This window comes from Opisthorchis viverrini (assembly GCF_000715545.1).
Source record: "Opisthorchis viverrini unplaced genomic scaffold opera_v5_7, whole genome shotgun sequence".
Taxonomy (NCBI): Eukaryota; Metazoa; Platyhelminthes; class Trematoda; order Opisthorchiida; family Opisthorchiidae; genus Opisthorchis; species Opisthorchis viverrini.
Window position 1 is genome coordinate 607698 of NW_008751663.1, and position 18983 is coordinate 626680.

The window sequence follows — 18983 nt, forward strand, 5'->3', positions numbered from 1 at the left end:
AGTTCTTCAATGGACCTAAAGTGTAGTTTGACGAATGCCGCTAGGTTCCATGAACACTCGATGGTACTCTAGACAGCAATGGCATATGGAAGTTCAAACATGTACATAGCAAAGCTAAAGGAGCAAAAGATCGCATGCCTTGGAAGAATGAATGAGAAAAAATGACATTCAGCAACCAGAAACCAGTCCGCACCCGCTGAGTTAAAACTTCAGTTTTCCTACTGTTGTATGCGGTCAAACTTCCATACATGTTCTGTGCAAGTGACTCACTCATTCGAAATTACCGGAAAGTCGAACACATGGTGTTTCGCACGCTGTGCACGTGACAGACGAATCACGTGGATACCAGCTGTTTGTAAGCCCGTCGACAATGCCTGATAGTGTCGAATTAAATTTTCAAACTGGTAGTTTCAGCCCGAACCTTTAGCACTAATTGCGCATGGTACGGAATGAGGCTGCCAGCTGAAACGCTTGTTTTTGCAAAGGGTAGAACAACGCACACAGACAGTTAGCTGAAGGGGTGAGACAGGCCCGTCCGGTAGAGGCAGCAACAGTTGTATGAGCACGATATGCTTCAATCAGAGGTACCGCTAGAACAAGCACAAGTTCACTGCCCACCGAAACCCTTACCAAATGCCGTAATCCACAAGACAAAATTTGGGTGAAATGAAGTCCGATTTCCGAAAATAGACAATATACTGAGTCGAGATGCTCGGATAAATAAGAAATATGTATAGACCCTTTTGTACACATTGTGTATCACGGTAACAAGGAAAAAACAAAAGCGATAAGACAAAAATATATCAGATTCTCGACAGTAACGAAGATCTGAGGTAGGTCCAAGGGTATGGGTTCGGTTTAGCGGACGAGCAGCTTGCGAAAGCGATAGCAATGGAGCAAGCACATTGGAAGAAGAGCGAGGGAAGAGCAAATACCGGAAAATACGAAAGCATTGGCCCAGCCCATGACATCAGAAAGGCGGGATATCGGATAGCAGGCTGCGAAGGCACCCACTGTAATGTAACAAAAAGTAAGGAAACTAAGTGATGAAGGAATCAGATGCATCTACGGATAGAAAAGCATACCACTAAGTAGAAACACTGTGCCATGAAGGTCAATGTAGCGTTGCTATGGAAATGTCGTTTCATGCATAAACACATGCTTATCGAAGCAATTTAAACGGAGGCTCAGTACGTATTTCAATCAACTAAGCTAGGTGTATACCCGAACTTGGTGGATACAGTTAGGGGATATTTAGAGGACAAGGTGCCTATGCTACCAAATACAGTTATGGAATGATTACCTCATCCAGCGACAGTGGGCTACTGAAATGCCGTGGTTCGCGTCCTCACAGACACTCTCGACCCAACTGTCGACATGGATACCAATGAAAAATTGTTTCGGAGTAGCCTGCAGTTAAGTTTATGAGACAGTGAAAACAAGCGTTGGAAATATTTTTTGTTAAATAAACAGTAGGACACTCCGCAGATGAGTGGGGTTTTATCTTCCACGGTCACAACCTCAGGAACGTCAAGCTGTAAAAGTGGACGCTCCCAGGGGGCTCCGGAACAAGCATACAAAAGCTCATTTAGTTGTGGGCTGAAGTCCACCAGTTGAGGTTAAGAAGCAGCAAATTTGCTTAAAACGTATTACCACGAGGCGCGAATTTAGAATTTACTGCTTTACACAGTAAGTGGCCCACAAGAAATTAGTTGTGAATCCGAATTCGAGTAAACCATTCTCCGCTCGTCCCTCCCGGACAATAATGTCCGTTGAAATCACCGCGAACCTTTCCCAACGCTGCTCACCAACCGGACATTTAGTAACCTCTGAGTTTCAGCACAACAGTTGTTCATCAGACTATCATCAGAATCTGGTGTCTTATGTCAAGTCATGCTTTTGTTGGTGAACTGAATAGATTGAAGTTAATCAGTACACCAGCCAATTGACTTGAACACATCAACATGCTTTCCAGGCCTTAAAAGCGTTTTGCTCGCGCTCTTTGATGCAGCAAGCATGTTTGACCTTCGAGAAATACACTCATTTGCAAATCAATTTGGTTTTTCACGAGGGACTTGACTGAATCTCTCGTTTATGGTATTCCACAACTGAATGTGCTGCACACAGGCCGCCTCATGATTCAGTTGGCACGACATTCGAGATATCGCAGTATATTTTCACGAAGAAAACTACTCACAAGGTTACTGAGGAGTTTTCAGCAACCTTGTGAGTAGTTTCCTCTATAAAAACATGTTTGACCTTGTTTGAACAAACGAACGATCGGGACCACAGATGAGTCGCAACACGCTGGTGAAGATGACGCACTCAATCAAGTGCGAGTGGTCGTCCGCGTGGGTGCAGCCGCACAAAGATGTGTTGCTCTCCCATGTGGAGACTAGCGAAAGCATGCAGGCGATCGTAATTATCGTTCATATCCCTGGTACGATAATGCCCGGAAAGGCCAAGAGACAAGAAGTCAAATCAGCAAACATCGGGGAGATGTCACCTTTCTAAAGTGATCCGGAGTCGTCCTCTACTGACCACGACATTGGAGTGTATGCGCTGATTTCACAAACAGTTCCTACCAGTAAGTGACAAGCGCAGTGAGGCACGCTTACGGAACCACGCAGAGACAACCAAACGGCTGAAAAAACAGTGCGAGCAGAGAATGTGCCCCAGTGGCCCACATCTTTGAGACATAACCAGCTAGTGTAAGTCAGTAGCCGGTTTGATCTGCACACCAGTGGTCAGCAAGTCGCAAAAAGTCACCTCTGTCTGTACGGAGCAGTAAGGTGGGCCATTTGCACACATAAATGGGATCAACGGAATGGGTGAACGTAATGATGATACCAGATCATATCCTCATGGCATTTTAGGTTCAACTGTGGCCTGACTTGTATCGGTCTTCAATGGAATAATTGTGGAATGCTATTTCTAGCACGCTCAGGGGCGCAACACGGCACATGGAGAAGTTTAGACAGCTAAACCCAATGGTGTCAGTTTTGGGTGAACAAAATAGTCAAGAATCAGTCTATATGATCCCCTTATGGCATACTATGACAACCAGTCATGGTTTGCTTTTGGTCCGATCACCGTCATGAAAAGTCGTCCCAGCATTGTCTCAAGCTTAGCCAGATAGCTAGACAAAATATTTCACATTTTCATTTGACGGTCGTAGCGTTCGTTAATATTCAGTAAGTTCAATACGATCCGCACAAACACGGCAGGCGCTGCAAATCCAATTAGTTCTGTAGCACAACCTAATAGTCCTTAGTCACTTGCGCTTTGCACGCTTGAGCATCCGGGCTCGAGGAATTCGGCAAATAGAATAATCAACTCCGGTCCGAATTCTCTCGTTTCACGAGTCTTTGTTTTGTCTGTCAGTCGCAGATTTCACACGGTGGTCTTAAACGTCCAGGAATGGCCGCGTTGGTTCACTTGGATTCCTCCTATTGAAACTCAGCGGCTGCCTCGATAGCTTGCTTTCCGCCATTTGAGTAACATGTCCCTAACAACACACAGATTGCTGTCCCCAACTGCGACCAACAGAGAGTACGCACATATCTCGAGAGAATCCCTCCTAGGAATTGCTCGATGGTGCAGATCTCATTGCAACTTGATTTCAAATAAGACCTACAGGAACAGACAAGAAGGAAACTATCGGTTTATGATATGACTGGCCTGCCCACCTCTGGAACAGGAACAACAGTGACGCCTTCGCCAGTCGATGGCCACGTAAAAGTGACTAACCTCACCAGTACTGCTGCGACAGCCAAGTTCACACTATTCTTGACTTGGCTCAATCGACAGCTTGGCTAGGTAAAAGATTTGAGCATTTCAAGCAGTTGAAGTGAGCAATCCAGCTAGGGAAACTAGAAAATATTATTCGTTATTAGCTGCGTTTCTGAAAACTAATTGTAAAAAGGCACCTCACAATAATCCCATTTATCTTCACTTAAGCATGACTGGGAACTAAAATAGTTACTCATTCGTGACGATTCATGCGACAAGGACTAACGGACAGGTTGTGTTGGAACATAGGAGCCACCTGCACATAAATAACTGTGCTAGTGGGTAGTGAGGTGGGGGATGGCGCAAGTGGTTAGAGCACGAATCTGCTGACTGGAAGGTCCGTGGTTCGAACCCGACCTCTGCCTCTCGACTTCCCCTGTCTAGGCTTGAGAAACCTGGCAGTATCCCAGCTCTCGTGCAACGTTTGTGTGGCATGGTAGTTGGGCGCCGAAAGGGTGCTATAGCTGAACGAGAATATTCATCCTGGAGGAAGTGACAAATTGAAGGCAAGAAAGTATTTGGAAACATCCGCAGTACGCGATGGTTGATTGTTGTTGACTCATCCAAAAGAAAACAGTCTCGTCGACATTCCGGTATACTTGAAAGTGTTTGCTTAAGGACAATAACAGCCGAACTGCCATAGGGATGCAGCAGCTCGATAAAAAGCAGATACAGTCGTAATTCGAGGTGTGATTGATAGCTGTCGCATGATAATCATCTAATTGAACATGTTTCAGTCAGGAGCTGCGGTGTCTCACCATAGGGGTAAGCATAAAAGTAGTCGTAACCGTGGACTGCATAAACACTTACCGTTGGCACAGAGCGCTGTCAGCGCATGACTAGTACCGCTGAGTGACACTGGGACCAACTCCACTGCCAGCACCCCGCATAGGGAAACAGCGCCAAACACGCTCAAACCAAGGAGCAGTGCAGATATCATTAGAATACCCTAGAATGAAAGGAACAAAATGAGGATGAACAGTAGACTCATGGAAGAATCAATTAAACAAGGTGTAAGTTGAAGACCACTGCCGTGACGCAGCGCAATAATCAACCACACAAGCGTACCAATTTTACAGACAGAAGTGAACATTGAGGGTCGAGTCTCGTGTATTCTTTCTGCACTAGATACACCCAGAGACTGACGAATGTTCTAGAGAAGCTGCATCCTTACTGAAACAAGCATGTTGAAACTCGTCAGGAAGCGCTACTGATCGACTTACACCCACAAAGCATGTATCAAATAGGGAACCATATGCAAGCCTACGGAAAAAACCCTAAAGCGGAGCTCCATACTCATCCATACGTGAAAACTAAGGACTATTCAAGCTAAACAACTACAAGAGGGTTGCCCAAATTTCCTCAATGAGAGACACTTTGTTATCAGAGGTAATTTAAGGGGAGCTACGATTCTCTAGAGGCTAGATATCGGAACATTTGTTTACTGTGGACACCTGTTGCGGGGCCCTCAAAGGAGCAGCGGTAACCAGGGATTACGTGGCTGATATTCACTAGAACAGTACTATCAAAGGTTAAAAAAAACATTATGGGAAGATGCATCTAAGGAAACGAAGTCTCTGTTAAACTGAACAAGAAAATACAGCAAACCAACACAACAGGGATGAAAATTAAACAACCAGAGAACGTGGGGAAAAGCCTAGCGTACCCATGGGATTCCCGCGGCAATACTGAGACCAAGTCCGCATAACACCGCACACGCAATCGCCATATGACCAAGAATGTACGGTATTCGCGGATTCAGGAAGCGGGAAGGTTTCTGAAATACAAGTACAAAACGACCATCGATGTAAATGAAGAAAAACAACTCAAGCGTGCGAACAACCTCAAAGTGAGTCAAACATGTTGGTTCATTCTGCCTTCAGCTGCTAAAAGATACACATAACTAAGTATACGTCGTACCACAACTCGGGTACTCAAACGTTTTAGCCAAAACATATACACCTGACTAGATGGGCGTGCGATCCAGTTACGTCTTAAAAGAATCAAGTAGCCACCAACTACGAAAATGCGATGCTTCGTACTCCGTTCGAGAGTAAATCTGTCAGAATTCACTTGGAAAAGAGTTGGGAGTGGAAATACTGTCCTAGTTTGATGCGCTGGCAAAATAACAATGGAATTCTCATGTAATTCGAACTATGGAGGGCATACGAGTTGTCGTAAAGTTGTCAGGTCCGTAATCTTATAGATACTTGGAACCAAAAAACTCTTAGATCAAGATAATAAACTGAAACAAAAGCTTCGACGTCCAGGAAGCAGTGGGTGAACGAAAATTCACGATGAAGAACCTGTGAAACATCTGAGCATGATGAAGATTTTTTCGCTTATTCTCCTCCCCCTCCCATGTGTTTGCTAACATTACTATGCAAATGAAGATACAGCTTATATGCGCATAGGGACTTGGTATCAATAAACCGAGGTGATTGGGAAAACAGCTGTTCACAGGCATTCTAAACCTACTGCTCCGTACCGCATTCATGTTGTGGCAACCCGGAAATCTTTGCGGGCTGTCCTAGTGAGAAACTCAAAATAACTTGTCACGGTTTCCCGAGAGAAATCCAGAAATGAGTTGACGTGAAAATGAGACATTTCCGAGGAGCTGTGTCTTCTAACTTATCGGAACATCTTACCTGGACTGCTGTTGTTACAATTAGATTCCCGACAGGTCATCATAGGAAGTTCATTAGGACACTAAAGCGTACAGGCTCTGCAGAACAAATACGGTCGTTGCCGTCGACCACATTTGGGATGATGAGAATTACCAATACTCAGAGTCCAACTGAGAATAAAAACAAGATTCGATCTAGGCATTTTTCCGGATTTCGGAGATTAGCTTCACCCGATATACATCAGTGTAACCCTCGGAATTCCCAAATGGAGTGTAACAGTCAAGTGTGTCCAGAGCGAAAGTAAACACAACTGTTGGATAGAATGAGCGATAAGCGTTGAAAGTAGTTAGTTTCTTAAACACTTGAATTTTCATAACATATGAAGCTCTGTTCGGAAAATAGCGTAGCCAGCACTGAGGCGTTTTCCGATCTAACTCCCACAAATCCGAAAACAGACTCAAAAAGATAATAATCAAATGGCAGTAGAGGACTTACACGAGTGACACCCATGTCTGAAAGCAGACCTGCTAACAGGTTTCCAAAAATTCCACCAAGCTCGAAAACACTGACGAATAAGTTAGCTAAAGGATACANGCTTATATGCGCATAGGGACTTGGTATCAATAAACCGAGGTGATTGGGAAAACAGCTGTTCACAGGCATTCTAAACCTACTGCTCCGTACCGCATTCATGTTGTGGCAACCCGGAAATCTTTGCGGGCTGTCCTAGTGAGAAACTCAAAATAACTTGTCACGGTTTCCCGAGAGAAATCCAGAAATGAGTTGACGTGAAAATGAGACATTTCCGAGGAGCTGTGTCTTCTAACTTTTCGGAACATCTTACCTGGACTGGTGTTGTTACAATTAGATTCCCGACAGGTCATCATAGGAAGTTCATTAGGACACTAAAGCGTACAGGTTCTACAGAACAAATACGGTCGTTGCCGTCGACCACATTTGGGATGATGAGAATTACCAATACTCAGAGTCCAACTGAGAATAAAAACAAGATTCGATCTAGGCATTTTTCCGGATTTCGGAGGTTAGCTTCACCCGGTATACATCAGTGTAACCCTCGGAATTCCCAAATGGAGTGTAACAGTCAAGTGTGCCCAGAACGAAAGTAAACACAACTGTTGGATGGAATGAGCGATAAGCGTTGAAAGTAGTTAGTTTCTTAAACATTTGAATTTTCATAACATATGAAGCTCTGTTCGGAAAATAGCGTAGCCAGCACTGAGGCGTTTTCCGATAACTCCCACAAATCCGAAAACAGCCTCAAAAAGATAATAATCAAATGGCAATAGAGGACTTACACGAGTGACACCCATGTCTGAAAGCAGACCTGCTAACAGGTTTCCAAAAATTCCACCAAGCTCGAAAACACTGACGAATAAGTTAGCTAAAGGATACAGAAAGCAGGGAAACGGTGGATTAAAAAGACAGAAACCCAGCTAAATTTACCGAACTAAGTCCAGAACCACACAGAAGCGTGGGTGATAAAGATCAGAGAGATAAGTCACTCATCAGAGGTACAGCTGAGGCACAGTTTTCTGGCCCAAACGGCGGGACTACTGATAAGAACCAGCAAGTAGTCGGAAATTTCCGTTAGATTTTTCGGCTCGTGACCCACACGTGACCTGATTCATTGACATCACTTTCCTAACATCACTTTATTCCCATTATCAAGGATAGTTTTGCGTTTAAGCTCACACAGTCTGAGGAGTCGAGAAGCCTGGCCTCCATTCTACCATTGATCATTTAGATTACATGCAATATTCCGGCGCAATTTTAGATCCAAAACACTCATATAACGTTAGGTGATTAAAATTCCTCGGTTCCTAAATACAATCCATTTTACTCATTGTTATGTGTAAGTTTGCTTACCGGAGCGAACGCGGTGATGGTATTTGCCGTTCATTCTATTTATACAAACTGATAGTTCTTTTCAGTCGTTAAGCAATATATTGGTCTGTCCCAGAAGAGTGAAGCTTAAACTATGGGGTTTATTTTCTTCAACTGACGCATCTAACGACGTATAAATCCCAATAGAAGGAAATGTTCTTTGATTTGCGCCTCGATAGATTGGCGAAAACAGAAGTCTAAACAAAAGTGACGAATACAGACAAAATTCAGAGCTATCAAAGGAATAATCTAAAACATGAGAAAAAACAGGGCAGTTTCAGGACACTTCAAGCGGAACGAGATAGTGCAAAATTACACAGCTTGATACCGAAAAACGCTTCAACAAAGTCTTGCAAAGGGAATGATACCCGAAATAGTTTATTTTTTATTTTATGGCTGCTAACACACGCCATAAAACCAACCCAAAAAGGTAAGGCGAATAAATTACACTTCCATGAATCAAGAACACTGTTGAAACGAATGCAATGCAAAGTATAACAATAGCCTACAAAAACAAAAGAAACATGGGTAAAAAAAATTTAAAAACGGAAACGGAAATTGGATCTAATGATGAAAAAGGAGGACGCAAAGAAAATTCAGTGAAAAGACTGTAACAAAAAAGAAGTGCAACGAACCGGAAAAAATTTTCCGCCATATAGGAAAATAAACCTATTGCCCAAAGTATAACTAACTCTCACTCGTCTCGATGGATGAAGGACACAAGTTCGAATTGAAAAACATTCACGAACGACTGCAAAAATGCTACCGAAAAAATGCATTGAAACCGAACCGATCCATTCACTACTAAGGAGAGGAGAACTTCATATCTGCGATGCCCAAACTTACACAAGAAGGCAGCGCAGTAATTGGTAGAAGCACGGGAACTCAAATCTCGGACTATATATCCATGCAATAAGACCTTTGGTTAACTGGATAAATGCACGGAAATAAGCCAGTACAAAGAAGAGAAGAAAGCGCTACTAGCCAACTAAACTCGAGATCATACCATAACGCAACGCAAATTGCGGCCAAACAAATAAAAACGCAGAAGGAAAACTATCGAGGATAGAGGGTACCGGAATACCCAGCCAAATTAGACGAAGACAACGGACCAATCAGAACGGAGCTTAAAGATGCCATCCAACGAGCTAGTCGAATGTGTGTGATTCCATCTGAAATCACGTAACAGATGTTCCTTGAAAGCTACATAAGCGAAAGCAAGTAGTTCAGTGTATGGGTTTAAATAACGTGTCAAGGGTTCCAGTTGCTATAGCTTCGAGCACTTGGAATTAGTCTAATTATCCGAAGAAACGAGAAACTAGGTGATTACGCATTAAAAACATGTTTGATTCAGAGAAACCACTGACTGCGCGATTGAGTCTTTTTTTATCACCGTCATTAACCGCTGATAAGTTGAGTCACGGGGAGCCGATCCAGGAAGACGGAAGCTGTCAACCCGGCTGTTTACCATAGATACTTTCACATTTCGTTACCACCTCATGGGCTGTCCACCTCAACACCATACGCGAAAGGAGCCGCCGGCATGTAAAAGTATATGTCCTAACTAGCGTAACCCATAAAGAGTGAGTCGATCGTCCATCAGAAAAACGTTTCGAATAATTGCGCGTAGCAGCCACATTTCTTATCCATGAAGGAGTATGGACGAAACTGTCCAAACAGTCTTTGGCAAATGAACATATGTCGGGAGTTGAAAAAAGCCGTCTTGGCCTTCCGGATTTCAGAGGTGATTTCGAATCCGTCCAATCCACCGGGACTTCTACAAAGTTATAGGCAAAAAAACCTATCTGCCAAGCTGATTAGATGGCCTGCAAGCATCCGGTTCGTGTTTTGTCCAACCCAGTCTTGTAGCAGTTAAGCTGTAGCACGCCTTCGGTGCCTAGCTGATACGCCACCCAAAGGAGGCACCAGGGCTGGGATACTGCCAAGTTGCCCAAGCCTAGACAGGGTAAGTCAAGAGGCAGAGGTCGGGTTCGAACCACACCTACCGGTCAGTAAATCCGTGTTCTAACGGATGCGTCCTCATGGAATAGAACGCCGTTAAACTAGACGTGGTAGTACATACCTATAGAAAGTGAGATAACGGAAAGAATAACGAGACTCAGTAAGAAAACGATGAACACGTGAAGGATGCTGCAAATTCAGTCCATGCAGTACACTGACTAGAGTGAATATACAGACTGGAAGTGGCCGAAACAGTCACCATCCGCTGTCTATCATGGCGATTCCGAAGGCTTCGTTGCTCCCCACTACCCATGTTAGATTTTCACTCACTAAACACCCATGTCCCCTATTGTGATGCCCCTCAGCATGACATGAAGACTCCTCAGACCACCGCGTTTACGTTCAAAATATAGCCTACCGCCTTCGTCACTGCAACTAGATTCAAGGGACTAAATGATCTGGAGCACTGCTGAATGATCTCGGACGGATTCTGCTCATATGAGGCTAACGAAAGGTTTAAGCCATTTCTTTCATGATGTAAGCGGCTGAACCCATATTTAGCACGCAATAAATTTGTCGAATCAAACGAGTAAGTGTGAATTACAGTACAACTTCGATCAAACCTTACAGACTGTCCTTTGCCTTTTCTAAATTAAATGGCTCGCTTCCAAAGTAAACATTTAGTTCACCGACCGGGAAGAAAAATAGCTACGACGGGGTGATACACGAAACTGCGGGATTCAGGAAAATATACAATGACAATTGTAAGCTAACAGTGGATGCTATGAGGGGTTTTCACGTGCACTGCGAAAACCGTAGAGTCTGTCAGTTGAAATGCTTCACCTACTTCAAACTACCAATGAATATAATCCACAAAGAGAAGGAAAAAATTCACTCAAACAGCTCTCTTGCAAATTTTGGGATTCAGACAATGAAAACAAACGGGACGAAACCACATGTGGCAAATCCGAGGGGCGTTGCTTATGAGGGACGATCTAACCCAAATATGGCTTCTGAAATTCTAAACTAATTGAATGGCAATCAGATAACCAAGCACAGAAAGATGCTGACTTATTTATCGATAGACGTTGGGATTTATCTCACGGGACAACGTACATTGACCTTACATATATATGCTTCTGAAGATTTCACGCTGTTTATCAATGCATGTTCATCGGACGGTGCACAGTAGTAGGTTGAAGGAAATATACGTGCCAACCAATATCCACGTCTTGATAAGTTTTACTTTATCACTGTACGGACAAACTTACCGCAGATATGAGAAAAGGTTTCTTTGCTAATGTAGCCTGGTAGCTATCTAAATTTATAAAGCAACTATTTTTGTTCCTGAAACTAATGACATTCATAACAAGTTTGTTGGTTCATCTCACTAATCAACGTCCATATTAGGGCATGAAATTTCTGGTACACAGGAAAACTATAGAGCGGTGAGAAGATTCCTGTTAGCTCGTTTTGAAAGACGAGATATCACGAGACGAGACCCAAATATTCCGTGAACAGAAGCTAACCTGAGCATTGAGTAACCATGAGGCTTGCCTTGAAGCGACAAGCACAACTTCCCGTGGAAATTTGAGGCATGCAATATAGGTTACATTATAATTGTACTGCGAGACAAACTCAATCAAAGAACATGGAGCATTCTGTCGAAAATGATTAAGCTCTCTTACCATTTTAGCAAACCGGTACGTAGATATTGGACCGCAGACATGACCTATAAAAGGCAACCCGTCAACCACGGGCAAACAAGATGATCTCACTCTGGTATCTCTCTTCTAAGGAAGGATTACTGGAATCTAGTAAGATTTTCCGTGCACCTAGATGTGAGCAACCGAGGGAGGAACGGCTGATAACAACGGACTAGTCTACGCACAACACCAACAAACTGTGGCACAGCTGAGTAGCATTCTAGGTTTACTCATTAAAACTGACACTTATTGGATGGAAATGATACATACGATTCCGACTGATCGATAATAAAATCAGCGAAAATCACATTCCACAAGGAAAAAAAAGCGGGGCAAAGTGAGCTTTGGGAGCCGGTGAAAATGACTGGCGGGAGAGCCAGACGACTGACAAATAGGCAAGCCTCTGTTAAGCGTATGTGTGAAAAAGAGTAAAAGAATCTGAGTTGTCCGTCAATGTGGAATTAAATCTAATCACATTCGATCGCACTCGGTGCATCCGGGAGAAAAATTGACAAGGCCGTTTTTCTGCAGCCATGGGTGACTACTTGCGTTGGATATAGTAGCCTGGTTTTAATTGCATGAGCAGGAACAGAAACCTAATGTCCATAATCGTCCATCTGTTGCACCCTTTTCGGTGCCTTACTGACATACCACCAGAAAGAAGCACTGACAGGTTGTCCAAACCTAGACAGGGGAAGTCGACAGGCAGAGGTCGGATTCGAACCACGAACCTTCCGATCAATAAATTGCCGCTCTAACAACCGAGACATCTTCCCAACCTGGTTTTCATAGACAGTGAAAATTCATTCACAGCTCTACTAGGGCGACTGTAGTTTTGAGGATTCTTTCACTCAAAGGAAGTTACTGGATTTAAGCATCCTATTTTCACCATGAGACTAGATAAATTCAATCACCACCATGCGCAAGATCCGGGGATAACATGCTATCTGCTGCGGTGATAGTTTCGGGGTACATCGTATCGGGAAAAGTCAGGGAACTCCCGCATGCGCACCAAATTCAGAATGAGAAACAGGATGCACAGATCCAGTCCGTAACTGGCGAACACAAATTTATTTGAATCAAATGTGAGTCCTAAGCAATGGGAGAAAGTTGGAAATCAGATAGTATTGTCCTCCTAACGCCAGGCGCACACTATGACGATTACAGAACTTGGAGAGTACACTATTCTTTTCATGTGACAATCCGCCTTGTTACGATCATCTTCCTCACAGAACTGTGGAAGTGCCCGCAAGTCTTATCCCTCCATAACGCTACTACCGAAGTCATCTGGTTTCTGAGGCCTCGTGATAGAGGGATTACTGTATTGCCGTACTTTGTACATTCTCTTAAATCCACTAGTTTAGCTAGCATCGGATGGTTTTGATGGGTCTAGAAAAATAAATAGTAAGGATGAACCGGACCAAGTGGGTCATTGCATGGGAGATCAGTGATAGCCAGCTGATGCGAATCCTTTACGTAGAATTAAAGCTAGTCGAAACGACTGAATGGTCGATAAAGCTCCGAAATGATCCAATACTGGGTCGAAAACCATGAGCATATGCGAGTTTCTGCATAATTGAGAAGAGAGTGATTTGATGTGGTCACGCAGGGTGTTCTCTCCCGCAAAACGCAAGTCAACTGTGTCCTACAGTATGTACAGGCTCGAACCAGAAAAGACTTCATAACAGGTACGAAGAACGGAACGAATAATTCAGTAACAATCTACAGTGAGCAACATTTTTGTGGCCGTTAGATTGTCGTTGACGCCCCAGTCATACCTAATGATCAGGTAAACAATTCGAATAGATGACTCACTTGTGTGAATACTGTACAGATCCTGGTACTGACGAAACATCACTGGAAACCAATTGCATATGGCAAAGCGTAAGAATGTGCTGCTCATGTGTAGGGCGGCCGAAGCGCATAGCAAAAGCCGGTATGTCGGAGATAACGTGTTGCAAAGCGTTTGAAATCGAAGTAAGATATTGTCGGACTGGTGTTGCTTGTCGCCGCGATAGACATCTGTGACGACATCGTTTCCAAGGGATTCAGAAGTAGCTGTGTTATAAAAGGTTGGGAAAAGGAGAGTTTTGGATATTAAAAGCTTAACTGAAGCATGTTTTTCGACTAGGTGGCTAACGGTCCCCTACAAGTGGTTAATGACGTTGGTGGAAATGGTCCAATCGCGCAATCAGCGGCGATCGTGTATCAAAGCTATCGCCTTCAATGCGTAGCTACCCAATGTCCGAACAAACTGAACATACCTTCGCCTCCAAGGCTTGGTTGTGTGTTTCACTAACCCGTTTTCCGGTGATTGAAACTGTATCAGCTGGAACCAATGAGTTTATGGCATACAGTTTATAGCCGATAAATTGAATTGAAGTGAAGTGAATTGACATCCAAACGAGTATATTTAAGAATCTGGAGTAAAGCCGAAAACAGATTTACGGGGTTATACCTACCGGGCTGATGGTGTGGCATACCTGGAAAGTGACTCAAGGTACACATCACAAAGTGTAATGCTGCGCTCCAACATGTGATGAGCAGGTGATACGAGATTAACAAATCATCATGCACTGAGCACTTTAGTGCACATGATGGAAACGCCACGTGAGTTATTTCGGCCGCTAAAATGGTAAAGGGAAGGCTAGCATCGAGTTGGTAAATGGAACAGTAAACCACGCATCAGGTTGTTCACTTCAGCCTACCACGCGCACATGGCGAACACAGGAAGTGAAAAACTGAATTGTACAGAACCTGAGGCCACTGTATGATGATGAAATAGTGGCGTAGATTGACTACCGTTGACACGTCCGTCCGTTCTATTAGTGAGTACATCCGGATGCTACCGGTCCTTGGACTTCCTTGTTTACAGCCACAGCTAACTAGTTGTAAGTTCACACCCAATATGAGGGTGTGAATACTGAGAAGCAAACAAAGCGGCGTTGAATGATGGACGCAAGCATGGGCACAACGTAATGCATTACAGAAAACACAATAGTTGTAAGCGGTCTAGCTTCTTATGCAAGAAACCAGGGTGGTCCGTCCGCAGTTATGCATTCAGGAGTGTCCAGAACAGAAAAGGGGAAAACATCTGTTTTAATGGAGAAGTTATTGGGGGACTGATTTCGGATCGACAGCTTGTCGTTCACAGTAAAAGTTTATTTGCTACACAACCGAACTTACCATCGGCCTGGAGCTCATTCGCTTGTGAATTCTGTGCAATCGTGCGACGGTGTACCCTTGTATTCTCCCCGGTTGCCTCACCGTGTCTTGGTCCATCGGATCGAAGCCTGATGCTATCTGCAACATTCTTACGCAAGAATTGGTTTCGCAGACGTGGCAGTTGGAAACCAAAAAGATGAAATGCAAATATGTTCCCGCAGAGTAAACAGCATAGGCCTTGAAAACGGAAGCAGTAAATAAATAAGCACTAATGTGACACTGGAAACTGCTAGGGTTGAAAAAATACTCAGGCGCGGTTAACTGATACTTTCATTACTTTCAATACGAAATTAATCGTTGTATCTTTGCCAAAAGGGTAAGGTTCACACATGAGTAAAGCTACAACAATAGCATTAGCATGTGGTACTAAGTTCAGTTTGCGTAAACGTAGATTCCCCCTCCACAAATGAAGCGATGCCTCATTTCAGGAAATGATTTTCCCATCGCATCTTATCAGTAGTAAATTCTATTGAGTAACTGCTAAACTTAGTACAGAAATGGAGAGGTTAGAGACATTATCATCCTTTGCAAACCTCACTCGACACGAACGCATCGTATAACGACAATAACTTTTGCTCGGTAGACCGACTAGCCGATGAAACTATGCCCACTACTGGGACCGTATGGTTTCTAACCACCTGCAAGGAGTGACATAAGGATGTCAACTAGGAAGGCACAGAGATTCCACAGTACTTGGTTTGATGGTAATCGCCTCCATTTTGTGTACTCATTTCATGCCCTGTATCCAGCAGGCTTTTCGCCAAAATGATCTACTTGAAAGCCTTATCATGAAGAAAAGAATAAAAGTGGTCGGGGAAGGGACATAGTGCTAGCTTACTACATTCATTCCGAGGTGCCTACACCTCCAAACACTCATTCAGCAAATCTGGGTGGAAACTGAAAATAAGATCGCCACTGGCATCGGTTGGCAGCCACATCTTGCAGTGTCTCCAACCAGATGCAGTGAGGATCACGCGGTTCGCACCCTGGAAGGTGAGTAGTACCGACAGCACCCAAGCGTTTCGTATTCTCCTTTATACTCCTCTACCAGCTCAAGGGTTGGTCACTCCTCTGATTCCGCAACTCTGAGTTGGGCATGGATAACAGCTCCTTTCGGCAAACAATGGGTAGACATACGCAACACATGTCCCAACCAACGCAGCTTCTGGTGCTGGACACATTCTTTACTGGAAGTACCCGTTGCACAATCAAAAACTCGCTTCGTAGTTGCCTCGTTACGGATTTGCCGACACCAAACTACACGACCTATGGTTGTGAGACAACGGGTCTCGACTACCCGAAGACGCCTCAGTTTAGCTGCTCTCACAACCATACAACAAAACAGCCCATACCATAGCTTGACACATGAGATCATGGATACACCATCCCGACGCCATAGTTGTCTTGAATTAGCAAACGTGACCCGGGGCTTGAAGATTCGTGCATTGACCTCATCTGTCCCACTACAATCAGGATTAATACAACTTCCAAGATACGTAAAACGCTCCACAACTTCCAGTACCTTTCCTTGGATTGCAAGTGGCACGTTCAGTGGCTGAATGTCCACAAGCATGGCCTTACACTTTGTGGGTGCGAAGTGCATACCAAACGAAGGGATGACGTTGGTCAGTTCATCCGAAAATACCTGTCTTCTCATCTTCGAAGACGAGAGCGAGGTCGTCTGCATATTCCAGATCTACAAGGTTTTCGTCACAGTCTGTATGAACACCAGGGTTTTGGAGTCAGTCCGGCGTTCGTCTCATGATTTTAGCGATCACGAAGTCAAATAGGAATGAAGAAAGTAGGCATCCCTGAGGGACACCACTTTGTTTATAGAAGCTTTTGGTGAGCTTGCCGTATACTCTCACAAATCCGGAAGTCTGAGAATGTAAAGAGCTCAGTGTTCACGAACTTCCGGGGCATTCCTTGGTGGGCCAACGTGTCAAGAAGAACACATCGGTCAGCCGAGTCAAACGCACCTTGGAAACCAAGGTGTACTGAAATTGTTCGTGGCTTATACGTATGGCGTAGTTCTAGCACCTGAAGCAGTGTGAAGATCTGGACATCCATGAAGTATGACCGCCCTTACCGTTGCATTGGACAAACGGCCCCTTAAATCCAGTTAAATTCGCCTCCGACACAATAAACGGTGCAACTCCGTAAGTGTCTCTCGAACCTTGATGATGGATTTATTGATTCGATCCGTCACGACAGTCCAGATAAGTATACCGGTCAATAAAATCAGGTTTCTCTGAAGTTTGATAGCGATACAGATGGGAGCTCAAAATTCCAGAGCAATAATTGCATTATGAAGGTTCAAAATACATGCCGAAACTGGGATTAACATTCAGAGTGGTGAGGGCCAATGAATAAGACAATGTCGTTGGCACTGTCCTTCTCCAGAGCCGATCTATATACCAAGATCTTTATCCCTTGAAATGTGCATTCCGTGTACATTTCGATGACAAAACTGAACAGCAAAACGGAGAGAGTAGCCATGCCGAACGTTCGTTCTATCTCTTACATGACCCGAGAGCAAACTTCAGGGACATTCCCCTTTGAGCAATCATACATAAGAGTGGCATGTCTACGGGGTCAAACGCCCCTTCGAGTCCAAGGATAACGGCAATTGTTGGCCGGCGGTGTGTATAGCCTTTGCCATTACGTGAAGCTGTGACCAATGCGCAGTTACACAGAGGAATACTTACCTGATGTTCTCATACTGGCGTCTTAAGGGAAGCATCACAATACTCGTGAAGCTAACAGCCGCATTAGGACAGGCATCTCTGTGGTTGGAACAATTGCTTCGTGTAAATTTTCTAATACACGTATAACGAATGGTTGAATCCAGTTGCCTAAGACATATTCTCATAAACAATTAAATTCAAATAAACTAATTAAGGTAGAAAACAAAGATGTGCGGTCGCCTTTAACTTGAGCCCGTAAAAGCTCATCCTAATGCCACTTCAAGACAAATGGACGTGTTAGTGCTTTATCGATCAAGGGTGGATCTAAACTAACAAACCACGGCTTCAACTGGGTGGATCGACTGACTGATATGGAAGCGCATGGCCTCATGCAAGTGAACAGGCTAGTGATCGTTTACAGATATGTAGACAAGCAAAGAAGCCTCACCCACACCTACAATCGACTGTGTCAAGAGAGCGAACGTGCTATGGGCCCCATAACTGCATTTGGTTTCCTGTACTGGGCTTTTGGAAAGGCAGTAACTGTCCACCGATAAAGTATCAAGTTTGTTCGCAAGGGCAGCCAGTCCACTGGTGTAGACAAGCAAGAAGCCTCAACCACACCTACAATCAACTGTGTCCAGAGAGCGAAGGTGCTATGGGCCCCATAACTGCATTTGGTTTCCTGTACTGGGCTTTTGGAAAGGCAGTAACTGTCCACCGATAAAGTATCAAGTTTGTTCGTAAGGGCAGCCAGTCCACTGGTTTACTCAATAACTCAAACGTTAAGGACTGTAATTACTACAGAGGAACGGGGTCTGATTGGTGAAAGCAGGGACGCAGATGTGAGTGATGGCGTGCAGTGAGTTACTCACCTGGGTAGCTGACTGACGGGAAACAGGTGGGCTCTGCAGAAGTGATTACCAAACGGGACAGAAAATGAGTTGAGGAATAACAACGAAGAAAGATGGAGACATCGGAACTCGCACACTTCGCCTTGTCTCTACTGCTGTATGAAGCAGGTAAGACGACCCAGCTACCATCACCACGCGAGGACAGATGTGACATAAGAGTGCTTT

General features: G+C 44.1%; 1 protein-coding gene across 1 annotated transcript in view; it reads right to left on the minus strand.

Moving 5' to 3' along the window:
• Nucleotides 1–661: 661 nt before the first annotated feature.
• The window catches only part of T265_00688 (hypothetical protein), a gene marked incomplete at both ends in the record, with an annotated part of 39790 nt that continues 21468 nt past the window's right edge, over nucleotides 662–18983 (minus strand). The window contains 8 exons of the mRNA XM_009164537.1: nucleotides 662–1013; nucleotides 4603–4741; nucleotides 5459–5669; nucleotides 7620–7821; nucleotides 10408–10475; nucleotides 12644–12771; nucleotides 13719–14050; nucleotides 15179–15394. Of these exons, the coding sequence (XP_009162801.1) occupies nucleotides 859–1013; nucleotides 4603–4741; nucleotides 5459–5669; nucleotides 7620–7821; nucleotides 10408–10475; nucleotides 12644–12771; nucleotides 13719–14050; nucleotides 15179–15394 (1451 nt within the window). The remainder of the gene's footprint in view (nucleotides 1014–4602; nucleotides 4742–5458; nucleotides 5670–7619; nucleotides 7822–10407; nucleotides 10476–12643; nucleotides 12772–13718; nucleotides 14051–15178; nucleotides 15395–18983) is intronic.